General features: G+C 40.6%; 1 protein-coding gene across 1 annotated transcript; it reads left to right on the plus strand.

The window, feature by feature from the left end:
- Positions 1 to 1,127: 1,127 nt before the first annotated feature.
- LOC140228322 (uncharacterized) lies at positions 1,128 to 10,919 on the plus strand. Its single transcript, XM_072308551.1, has 11 exons — positions 1,128 to 1,194; positions 1,418 to 1,576; positions 2,371 to 2,645; positions 3,175 to 3,358; positions 3,969 to 4,163; positions 5,012 to 5,242; positions 5,985 to 6,166; positions 6,919 to 7,127; positions 7,476 to 7,804; positions 8,610 to 8,835; positions 10,213 to 10,919. The coding sequence occupies exons 1-11, from the start codon at positions 1,185 to 1,187 to the stop codon at positions 10,715 to 10,717; spliced, it is 2,505 nt and encodes an 834-aa protein (XP_072164652.1). The 5' UTR covers positions 1,128 to 1,184; the 3' UTR covers positions 10,718 to 10,919.
- Positions 10,920 to 11,676: the final 757 nt, after the last annotated feature.

Raw genomic sequence — 11,676 nt, forward strand, 5'->3', positions numbered from 1 at the left:
ACGTCTTTTCCCAGCAGTTACTACTATACTAGTTGTGTTCGTGTTAGTCATGATGACTGACTTTATATCATCCATTTTGATGAAACAAACAGGGCCTAAAATTTCACTTTTCTACTGTCAATAGGGTAGGGGTTGTACAGCATTGTAAGTACAATGTGCATTCTACAAATGCATGTAACAACTGGTATAAGAATTTGATCCTGCTTTCACATGGTGATGCTGTTATCATAAATGTTGAAGATAACATCACTAACATAAATAATGTTTATTTCAATACAGGAAATATAATTATAGTATTTATAAGAATAGCCACCACTCTTATAAGATAGCCATCCTTACCCGTTCTTTGTAAACACACCCAAAGGCAAGTATATAATATGAGCTCTAAACGATGCAAGTGCATATTAATCTATACCGGTAAAGTTTTTGAAGGTTCCTGCAAAAAAAAAATAATAATAATAATAAATAAAATAAATAAAATAAAAATAAATGAAATACGATCTTCTTCTTTTTAAATCTAATTGTAATGTCTCATCTTTCGGATCACCTTTTCTAGGCGTCGGCATGGCAACACGACTTGGGGAATGTGGTGCTGATGGTCCTGAGTACAACCCAGTCACGCATGTATGTTGCGGAGGGAGGGTCCGAGTTCAAAACGCAGACGACAGCAGAGGATTCCTGGCCTGTTGCGGAGGTATTTGCTAACTTTACACCACTTTTTTTATTTGAAGTAAAGTTCTTACCAATTTTCAACCCCCCCCCCCTAAAAAAAGAAAAAAAAAAATGGTTTGCAGCGCTAGCGAGAATCAGTGTTGATTATCTAATTGCAATCGGAGTATCGGTGGTGATCACATTGGGCAATGACATTTTATTTACTACAGACAGTCTTGACCACCTGTGTGCGCCACTGATCTCTATTGTATTTCCATAGACATATCATGTGGGTATGCGCGTTATCAGGTGCACACACCACCACGTGTACCACACAACGAGATCGTTCACAGTACGTAAGGGCGAACTCACACTGTGTGCGATGGGAGGGCAGGCGGGCGACGCCTGTGATGGTGGATAGGGCTTGGCGCTGCTGCTGGAGCGGCCGCCGGCGGCGCCGGCCGGTCGGCCATCGGGGCCCCGTCCGGGGCAGGCCAGTGCGAGCGGTCGCGTGGGATCCTGACAAGGCGTCGATGGTCGACGGTACCGTTGCTGACAACCTTTCAAGTTCATACGGTTTAGCTAGTTTAGAAGCTTCAGCCGAAATGATGATGCCCGTAATAACCCCATAGATGTAAATGTATAGGGTCTATGTACTTTATTATTATTATTATTATTATAGTTAGAGAGAGAGAGAGAGAGAAATCATAATTACCAGAGAGTCATCATTTTAATCAAGGTTTTAATTCACTCCAACACCAAACAGATACATTTTTTCACCGGAGAGAGGGCTTTTGCTGCGGAAACACCATAATTCATTTCAGCGACAGTGAACACAACGAACTCAAATGCTGCCAGGGCTCGACGCCGTACAATGACACTACTCAAGTATGCTGCGGAGCGCAGGTCAGACCTGCGGGTCACGGTGAGAACTTATTCCTCAAGAGCAATAAAATTTTACCATGTAACTCAGACTTGTGTAAGATCAAGGTTAGATGCAGTTAGCAAATGGTTATAGTTTTGAATTGAGCTACAAGTTCAACTCTGACTGGTCTTGCCCATTATCAGAGCCCCACATTAACTTTTGTTTTGATTTTGCCAGTGAGAAAATCTGGGCCAGGTGTTTATGGACTGTTCACTGTTACTTAGTTTTGAATGATACAAATGTCGTAGGCCCTGTTTGTTATGATGGTTGGCAATCTAAACATTGCATTGCTCAATGATACAGATATGACAATTATAGCATCATAATATTGTTTACATATTCTGAAGTACATGATTAAGATAAAGCCCAGAGAACTCTATACTAGTCTCATCTATTCATCAACACTACAGCGACGAGGCTGTGCAGCATATGGACATGGTCAGAAAATCAACGCCAGCTTGTAAATCTAAAAATGCTATAGCTATGTGGGACTGATGGGATGTGCTGAGAATTTGAGCCTAGTCCATGGATGGTCATATTCTGGGAGTGCATCTTTTGCATGGACAGAGCAAAAAATATTTCTGGAGAGATACGTTCTGTAGCTTATCACTGGACCAATCTATGACAATATCTAGTTGACTATCAGAAGTACCCACTCGTAGGTCCTCTTCTGTACTTTGTTGCTATGGATTTATTGTTTAATAGAAGCCTATATCCATTTATTCATAATTTTCTTTGTGTGTTTGTGTGTGTGTTATTAGATAATCTTGTTTTTTGGTTTTAATCAAATACAGGTGTTGAATGTTGTGGGGAAAGCACTTACAACTCAAACAGTCAGGCATGTTGTCCTGCTGGCCCATCTAACATACTGCAACCATTTGACATCAGTCCCACCTCTCGTCACGATTGTTGCGGCAACGAGGGACCGTATGATCCCAACAGTGAGCTGTGCTGCAAGTCGGGAGGCGGAGAAGCGGTCATCCGCCATGTTGGGCAGACGAGCATTACAGAGAGCCAGTGTTGTGGACTGAATGTTATCAACTCCGTTGACACTATGTGCTGTAATGGGGTGAGTCAATAATTATGGATCTATAATTGTAAGCAGATTATGTCATACTTTCCTTAGCCCGTTGGGAACAAGTCCCGAGTATACTCGGACAGGTGTCTTTATGGAAAATGTGTGTTGCAACAAAATCAGCCCGTCCTCAGTAGGCTAAAGATTCACTTTTCTGTGATATTATCAAACACACATACACACACACACTTACCCTGGCACAGTGGTACACAAATAGCTACTGTATTTTGGGATTTCTGATTTCCTGACCAAAAAAAAAATAAAAAAATAAAAAAATAAAAACAAATAAATAAAAATGAGGCAGGACTGTGATCATATAAACCCTCTAAGATTCTAGATGATGTGCAGAAGAGAGAAAATAGATACTTCTGATATATATGTGGCTCAGATGTTTATGCCAAGCAATCTGTTGCTTACACATCATATGTTATTATTATTTCACTGTGGTGGTTTGTGCTTTCATTCAATGCAGAGCATGTAAATGTTTACTCATTATTTTGTTTTTGGCCCACTTGATATATAGGTTCAGCGTCAGAGAAACCCCTTTTATGAGTGCTGCGGCAGTGAGATATACAACGTCAGTGCACAAGTATGCTCAGGTGGCAGAGTTTTTGACATCGGGACAAAAGGACATGCAAAGTTGTGTGGAGAAACTCCCTATAATCCAGATAACCAGCATTGCTGCGGTGGGGAAGTTCATGACATTGGTAGGTAGAGACTCAACACCCAAATTGTGAAATAAGTTACCTCTTCAAGTTCAAAGTTGGGGGAGGGGGATGCCCAAATGTATGCAGTTTTAGTGAATGTGGAAAGATTAAACTTGCAGTGCAAATTTGCAGAAAATTGAACAATCCACTCAGGAGTTGGTCATTTATTCAAATTTCCGAACTATTTAGGAACTCTACTGTAAGTGTAGTTTCACAATACAAAGATGACAGAGAGAAGATTTGAAGGAATCTCACCAGAATATATCAATTGGTCAAAGGAATGTGTACTTCCAGAGAAAAATAAAGATTTGTTAATTCTTTTCTTTCTGTTGTTCAGGAATTGCAGTTTCCATTTGGAGAGTTACTTTTGGCATTAACCAAAATATTACCAATTCTTAATCTGTAAATGCAGTATCTGATATTCATCCAATGATCACTGAGTGTTTCACTAATCTACCAGCATTTACTGAATGCAAGTACAGTTAATGTGTAAGATGTGTAAAAGCAGTCCTTTTCCCATTCAGAAAATCCAGCGTAGTATTGCGCTTCTGGTGTATGCACAGTATACTGGTATCTGAAAGTTATGTTGGGTGTGTCTGTGTTCTGACAGGGCATGGCGCATGCTGTGCTCGGGCAGGGGCCTACAACCCAAACAGCCAACATTGCTGCAGGAGGATCAATGACATCCCCTACATCGGAGGCATCACCAAATGCTGTGGACGGGAGAGTTACCTGGAGTCGTCACACGTGTGTTGCGGCGAACAACTCTACAAGAGGGCCTCTGGTGTTGAATGCTGTGCAAATGGTATAGTACCCTTTAACACCCTGCTTATGAGGATTAATTGGGGGAAGGGAATTCAAAGGAAAACGGGTGCTTTATGTGCCCCATTGACCATTTTTACTATGTTGTCCTTCTGAATCGCACTGAAGGAGGAATTTAATGAAAGAAACCGTAGATGGTTGGCTGTCTACTCGTATGCTGTGCAGTAACTGACTGTAAGGAAGAGGAAATGACACAGAATTGAAGAGTTGCAAGATTTGCAGTTGTTGCATTTGACGAGTTAAATATGTTTAAATTAGGTCTTGCTCGTAAAATATAGACAAGGTCTCAATGATGCCATCAAGTCATGCTGTGGGACAAAAACTGCGTACGGGGGCCCGCATACGTGTGGGCAAGCACATTAGTGTTACATCCCATGTCTTATTGTTGTGTGTGACTTCATCAGGATGGGCAGACAGGCTGGTATGTGGTATGCGTACCGCACACTAAAGCTATGCGCTTTAGATAGGATGCACGTTTGTTCTTGCCTCTCAGGTACAGAGTTTTTGATGTCACAGAACCTTGTCCACAATTGTATGTCAAGCTATGAAAAAGTATGGGGTGTTGTTCTACACTTTCGTTTAGTACATATTTATTAACTATGAATGCAGGCACGGATAAAGGAGGAAGGACAAAAAACAACAAATTCCACAAAGTAAAGTGACCCATAATTATAAAACCAAAGCAAAAAAACAACAACCAGTATTTGGTCTCAACAAATCTAAAAATGAAGGCAACATTTTTCAGCTCCTTGTTATTAGTATAGCAGGCAGTAGATTGCTTCATTCTGATTGATTTTTTTTTTCTCTCCCCACCCCCTTGGACTCTTATAGTGATGTACAATACATCCACTCAGCTTTGTTGTGGCAGTGCTGTTGTAGAAAAGAGCTCAGAGAATGACCAGTGCTGTGGTTTGGACAGCTACAACCCACTCTCTCAGACCTGCTGTGGTGGCTCTGTGAAGGCTGGAATGGGCGAGTGCTGCTATGTGAACAGTGAGGAAACACAGCTGTACAACAGCAAGACAGAAACCTGCTGCCAAGCCTATGACCCCAGATCTCACCGTGAGTCCAAGTCTTGTTTGTCTGCGTCGTGCATATGTACTCCCGAGATGTGTACCAATGCATTCCGCTTAATTTTTGCACTCACTGCAAACTGTATGGCTGCCAGCAACAGTCGATTCAACCACTGTACTAACAATGAAACACATGATTCTGTTCGCAGTCCTGCTGGTAGAGAGCTTTTTCCTTTTATTGCAGATTGTTTCTTTTTCACTATGTTTTTCTGAAGTAAGAAATATAAAAGCATACCTGCCAACTGTTCAGTTTTATCTGAATATTCAGATTTTCCACTGAAAGAAAGTACATTAATTTCAATGTGTTCTGATTTTTTGTAGTTTAAATATCTGTTACTAGTAAAGTATATGAAATTTATGAAAGTTAAGATTTTTTAATAATTTTTCTTTGTTTGTTCAGATTTTTAAATAATTTTTCTTTGTTTGTTCAGATTTATTAAGTCTCAGGGTTAGCAGGTATGGAAAAGTTATACGTGAAAAGAGAAAATAATTTAATATATTGTTAGATAAGTGTGAGCCAACTGAGGAAATATTGAGGGAGTTTGTGGCAATGTAAACACATAATTGTCATCTGTCAGGCATCTGCTGGGGACTGTAAAAGTGCCATCCAGGGTGTCTGCCTGTTGAATGTCTCTTACGTGAAATTTTCATAGATTCAGATTTTTGAAGATACAACACAATCTCACGTATTCACATTTTCTTGATTCTGTGTGCTTTATGTGTGCATGTAGGAGTGACTGGACAAGTGCACGGCAGGGGGCAGGCCAGGGACAAGTGCTGCGGAATCGCTCTGCTGGAAGAAGACCAACTATGCACATCAGAGAATGTAAGGGTCCACAAGAAATCCCCCAATGACAACGCTGTGTGCGAGACCAATCCTCAACATCCTATCACATACAACACGACCACAGAGGTGAGTACTGGTATACAGTAAATGCTATGGTCCAATCAGAAAATACACAACATTATGTCATGCGATACAAGATTTGCCCAAAGAATTTTTATTGTGGTATCTTAATTCACATTCACTTCGCTTTGGGGACTGTGCGATCTATCTGCGCACATGTATTTACACGCATGCTCAGCGGTTTCACCGCAATGTAGGAGAGCAAAGGTCAAAGGCCGTTCTATCTGATAGAGCATGCAAATGATGTATAAGAGGGATGGATCATAAACTGGTGAGCTGGACATGTTTCACCTGTACATAAAATTATGTATCCTAATTTTTGTGATCTCTTTTAATGGAAAAGGGGAAATTCTGCCTCGTTTCTTTCTTGTCGCCGTACAGCACGAGAGTGGGACAGCAAAGTAAATGGTATCTTACCCGTCTGTTCAGGGCCGATCGTATTACTGACTGTACAGTTAACAAGAGGCAGATTTATTGATCTATGGTAACTCTAGTTATGGTAGGCTGTGCTAAAAGAGAGCGTAAGTTTGCTATGTTCTCAGGTAATAGTCTGCAAGACTATGTGGTATGTGAACTATGATACTCAGGTGAGCACAAGGCCCCCGCGTCTCTTGTTTTAACTCTTATCATTATCATTTTCACACTTAGATATGTGTGCGTGTGTGTGTGTGTGTGTGTATGTATTCACATCATCATTCACAGTATCAAATACTGATAATGTAATTGAAAACTTCTATACCGTACTCTATTATATGTAGATATGCACTAGAGAAGGTGTGCTGATGAAGCCTGATACACCGCAATGCTTGGGCAGAAGCTACAACAATGAAACAAGTATTTGCTGTCATGGTCACCTCCACTTCAGGATGGGCCAAGACACAGAGTGCTGTAGTGTGCTGACATACAACAGCCGTTCCCAGTCTTGTTTCCTGGACATGGTGTTTGATGTCAACCCTATGTATGCGCAGTAAGTGAACACTCGTTTATCCTAATTTATGTCTTCATTCATTTAATAAGTCTATTTATTCTGGTGGAATGTAGGATATGATATGATGTGGAACTTAAAATCCTTTGCTTTTTGTTCTTTTTTTCTAGCCAAGTGAGAAAAAGGTGATTTTGATATAAAAGTACAGTGTCCACAGACTCCAACCATAGATTTTCTGAAGTCCAGTCAGGAGTATCAGGAGGCAAATTGTGATACTCCCTGCAAAAATAACATGTTGAGAATGGAGACTGTATTCCCCCATCACCCCACCACCTATCTACCATTGTCCCCAAAGATGTCTTCATTTTCTTACCCTTTGTATTCCACCAGCCCTTGCGGAGACAAACTATTTGACAACAGGACGCACATGTGCTATCAAAACTTCCTGATTCGCGATCGCAGTGAGGCTCTGGAGTACCCCGAGGTATGCGGAGTCACCGCAGGGGCACTGATTCCCTACAGGCCCGACCAGCATGAGTGCTGCCGGGACAAGCTCATCGGGGCCGGCCTCACCTGCTGTGATGGCAGTAGCTGGTACACTCCAGGCACGGCCCTAACAGAGGGGGCGTGCTGCCCGCGACCAGATGGTCACTCTGTCGGCTACAACAGCCAGAGTCAGCTATGCTGCAATGGACACATCCATCCCAGAAACGGGCAGAGTAAGGCTATTTCTTTGCTATAATTGTTTGCATATACTTGAAGACAGCAGGTCTTCAACTGTCATACCCTTCAACTTGACTGGAATAATCAATAAAAGATATAATTGCACGAAACAAAAACAAACAATACAAACAAACAAACGAAACAATGACATCGAACTTGATATGATCACTTTACCTTTAGAATTTGATCAAAACTTAATTTGCAGATGAAACAAAAACCAGCTTTAGTGCTTCAAAATAGTATAAATCGTAAGCGAGGGAGAGAAACAACCAATGTAAGAATATTAGTCAGTATAGTCAGTGTTAAGTGTTGTTAAATGTACAAAATATGAACAGTAGTTATAATAGAATTAACTCAGAATAAATTGTCTACAGTTATGGTTTATTGAGAAAAATGGTGATATCTCCTTATATTGCAAAATGTTTATATTGTAGGATGTTTTGTGATACAACTGACCTATTCATATGCATCAAATGTGATTACTTAAACATTTTTTAAATCACTGCTCCCAATGGTAAACAATACCTTTAAAGGTGTTTTGAATTGGTTTGTGTGACAACTACTGACTGGGTGTTAAGGGGGAGACTATTCCAGGATTGGAAGTGACATGTCCCACAAAATTTCACAACTCTTCTTCTGAAATATTTCTGAACAAACAGCTGTGCCATTATGCAGGCTGGCTGGTAGCTATGTTTTCACATTGTGCAGAGTAGGTGATATGTTGCATGTCGCAAAGTTGCACATGTCTGTATCATGAATATATTGGTGAAGGGTAAACTTGCTTTGTTTCATGTACTGCAGATGTGCAGTGCTGCGGCGACACAACGTACGACAACTCAGAGGACCTGTGCTGTGATGGGAACCTTTACAAGCGGGAGGGCCAGGACTTGATTTGCACAGGCGGCGTCGCCCACCTGCACGCAGAGATAGTGTGTGATGGTGTCAAACACGCAGTGAGGCCAAACGGAGTGTGCTGTGGTCGCAGTCTGATCAACAGTGTGTCACAAATTTGTTGCCAGGGCGTAGGGTAAGTGGACGGGGGATTTGTGGGTTACCTCTTGAGTTTTGTCCACTGTTCATTGCATGGGAATAACCAGTTCTGAGTTCCACCTTTCACTTGAGTGGAAAAAGGTCATTCTTACCATTAGGCACGTTGGTTTTTATCAAATTCACCAAGATAAAAGCATCTATGATATTACTGTAATACCAGAAATATTCGCGGCATGAAATGTTCTAGAATTGGAGCTGATGGCTTTGTTTTGCGGCTTCAAATTTTTGTGAATTGCCACAGGCATTAAATGCTTAAATATAGTGTAGACAAGAATTTTCGCATACAATTGATTTCATGGACCTTAGCTTGCGAAAATGCAAATAAATCTCTGGTTTTACAGTAATGATTATTTATGAAGTCCATACAAATGGTGCTTGCCAGCACATCCACCTGACTGCAATCCTCACTATAGTAATTGACAATATTGAATTAAAATGCTGTAAATACATTCAATGAAAACTAATGAAAAGGATGCTTCCCCATGTGCTATTTGACAGCCCATTCTGGTCCATGCAAGTTCACTCTTTGTTTGAGCATGATTAATGAATTCCATGAATTGTTACATCAAGCAGGCTTATGTATTAAGTCACTTAAAAAACAAATTAACTTTTTGACCAACTGAGAAAAAAGAGAGGTCATTTGTAGCAATGTGTACGTGAGCTAACTCCAAACTTGCTTATCCTTGGATAAACCATTACAGATTCTCGGATTGAGTAGTTACCGGTGTGTGATGTATGCTAACCAAGGCGCTCTCAAAGCAGTAGCTAGTCCCTTGCATCTTTGCATATTACTGACACACTGTATACAGTTTCATATGTATACAGGAAAAGTCAGCTGTTGAAATGTAAAGACCTGCAATGACAGATGTACAATTTCATATGTATACAGGAAAAGACAGCTGTTGAAATGTAAAGACCTGCAATAACAGATGTACAATTTCATATGTATGCAGGAAAAGACAGCTGTTGAAATGTAAAGACCTGCAATAACAGATGTAACATTTTGCGTACTCCAAATTATGTTTTCCTTTTATTTTTTTTAAAGATTATCAGCAAACCCTAATATTTTCAGACACCAGAACATGTTTCGAAATACACCATTGGAATGTTTGAAGACATTTACCTGTTCCAAGCATCAGCAAGATGATGCTGTTTGGTTCATGTTTGAGATGTTTGCAAACATTAGTTGAGGGAAATGGTACATCATCACCCTTTCATCTGGTTCTTAAAATGCATTTAATGGACAGTTGTTAATATCAATCCAATTCCTGCAGTCAAGCCTAAAGTTTGTAGGAGTACCTGTTTCAATTTGGAGAGTTTTCAAGTGTTGAATATTTGGTGTAATCCTGTGCAGGTACGAAAAGACGAGCCCCGACATGAAGTGCTGTGGCCGAGTCCCGTACAGCGACACGGAAAAGCTTTGCTGCGAAACCTCCCTCTTCAACATTGGCAGTAAAAGTGAGTGTTGTGGCAGCTCCAGCTACGACCCCACCACTCACACCTGTCACAAACTTCGTGGCGAGTCCTTCCTCTTCCGCGACGCCAACCACGCGGACCCCCTGGTATGCGAGGAGGGAAATTACGACGTCACGCGCCACACCTGCTGCGATGGCCTGCTCCACTTAAACGTCGTAAACGGCCAGTGCTGTGGTGTTCAAGTGGTGCATAACCCAGACACGCACCTGTGCTGCAATGGGCGGATCCACAGAAAGCAATATTCTGATACTGGCTGCTGTGGTGGAAATCTCTATAACAGCAACATCTATACCTGTTGTGGCGGCAAGACTCTGTGGCAGTACTCCCAATTATTCCAGTGTTGCAGAGATAACATCACAAGCATTACTGAGCCATGTAACTAGATGATATTTGATGCCTCAAGCTGCTCATTGCAGCCCATAAAAATCATGAATCCACTCCTCAGAAATTACCAGTGGTCTCTAAAGATTAGTTACTTCCTGTCTATAGAATTTTCTGGTTTGATTTAATATGATGAATATGATTTGACTGACTTAATTGTTTGCATAAACTGTGATAATTCTCTGTAGGGATGTGGAGTGACAATGTGGAATTCAGGTAGCCTAATTTCACTGTATAATGTTTGATGATTTTGGATAGATTTATAATGAACTGTTCCTTACAAATCAATCAAGATTGAAGCATGTAGATGAATAGATTGGTGAAGAATCTAGTTATTATATTAGCATGTATGATTTAACAGTACTGATGAAATGCAATCAACCTGCCTTATTATGCATCCACGGCAAGTATGGAGGTCATTAGCAGTATTATGCCATTGTATGAACTTGATATTTATTCCAAAGTTGTTCATTTGAAGACTAATTTATTGATATGATATATATTGTTCAGGTTGTCTAGTCCAGACATGATACACTGCCCGCTGTTGGGTAATAACACCAATTGGCCAGGCACAAGGGCCTATAAAGGTAGTGCATACACCCCATTCATATTTCCAGTTAAGTGTCTCAAAGTTCACTTTTCTGTGATCTACATTACCCAAGTGAGGTACCTGGTTGTCCAGTGCCCATTAGAAGAACAACTCCTTTTTGCTGGAGTTGTTCATCTTATTCTATGAAGTACGCTGTATCGTGATCATCTTGTACCCAATATACCTTGACTTATGTAATGAGAGTATTCAAATGTCATTCAAACAAGTATCGTATGTCTATGAGACTCCCATTAAGCTTATAACCTTGACTTTAAAAAAAAATATTTATAGCACTATGCACTAAGAGCTCTGTTGTTATCATGAAATGACCAGCAGTTCTTTGTTGTTTTCTTTAATATGACTGATCTGTAT

The sequence above is a fragment of the Diadema setosum genome, chromosome 1 (genome assembly GCF_964275005.1).
Source record: "Diadema setosum chromosome 1, eeDiaSeto1, whole genome shotgun sequence".
NCBI lineage: Eukaryota > Metazoa > Echinodermata > Echinoidea > Diadematoida > Diadematidae > Diadema > Diadema setosum.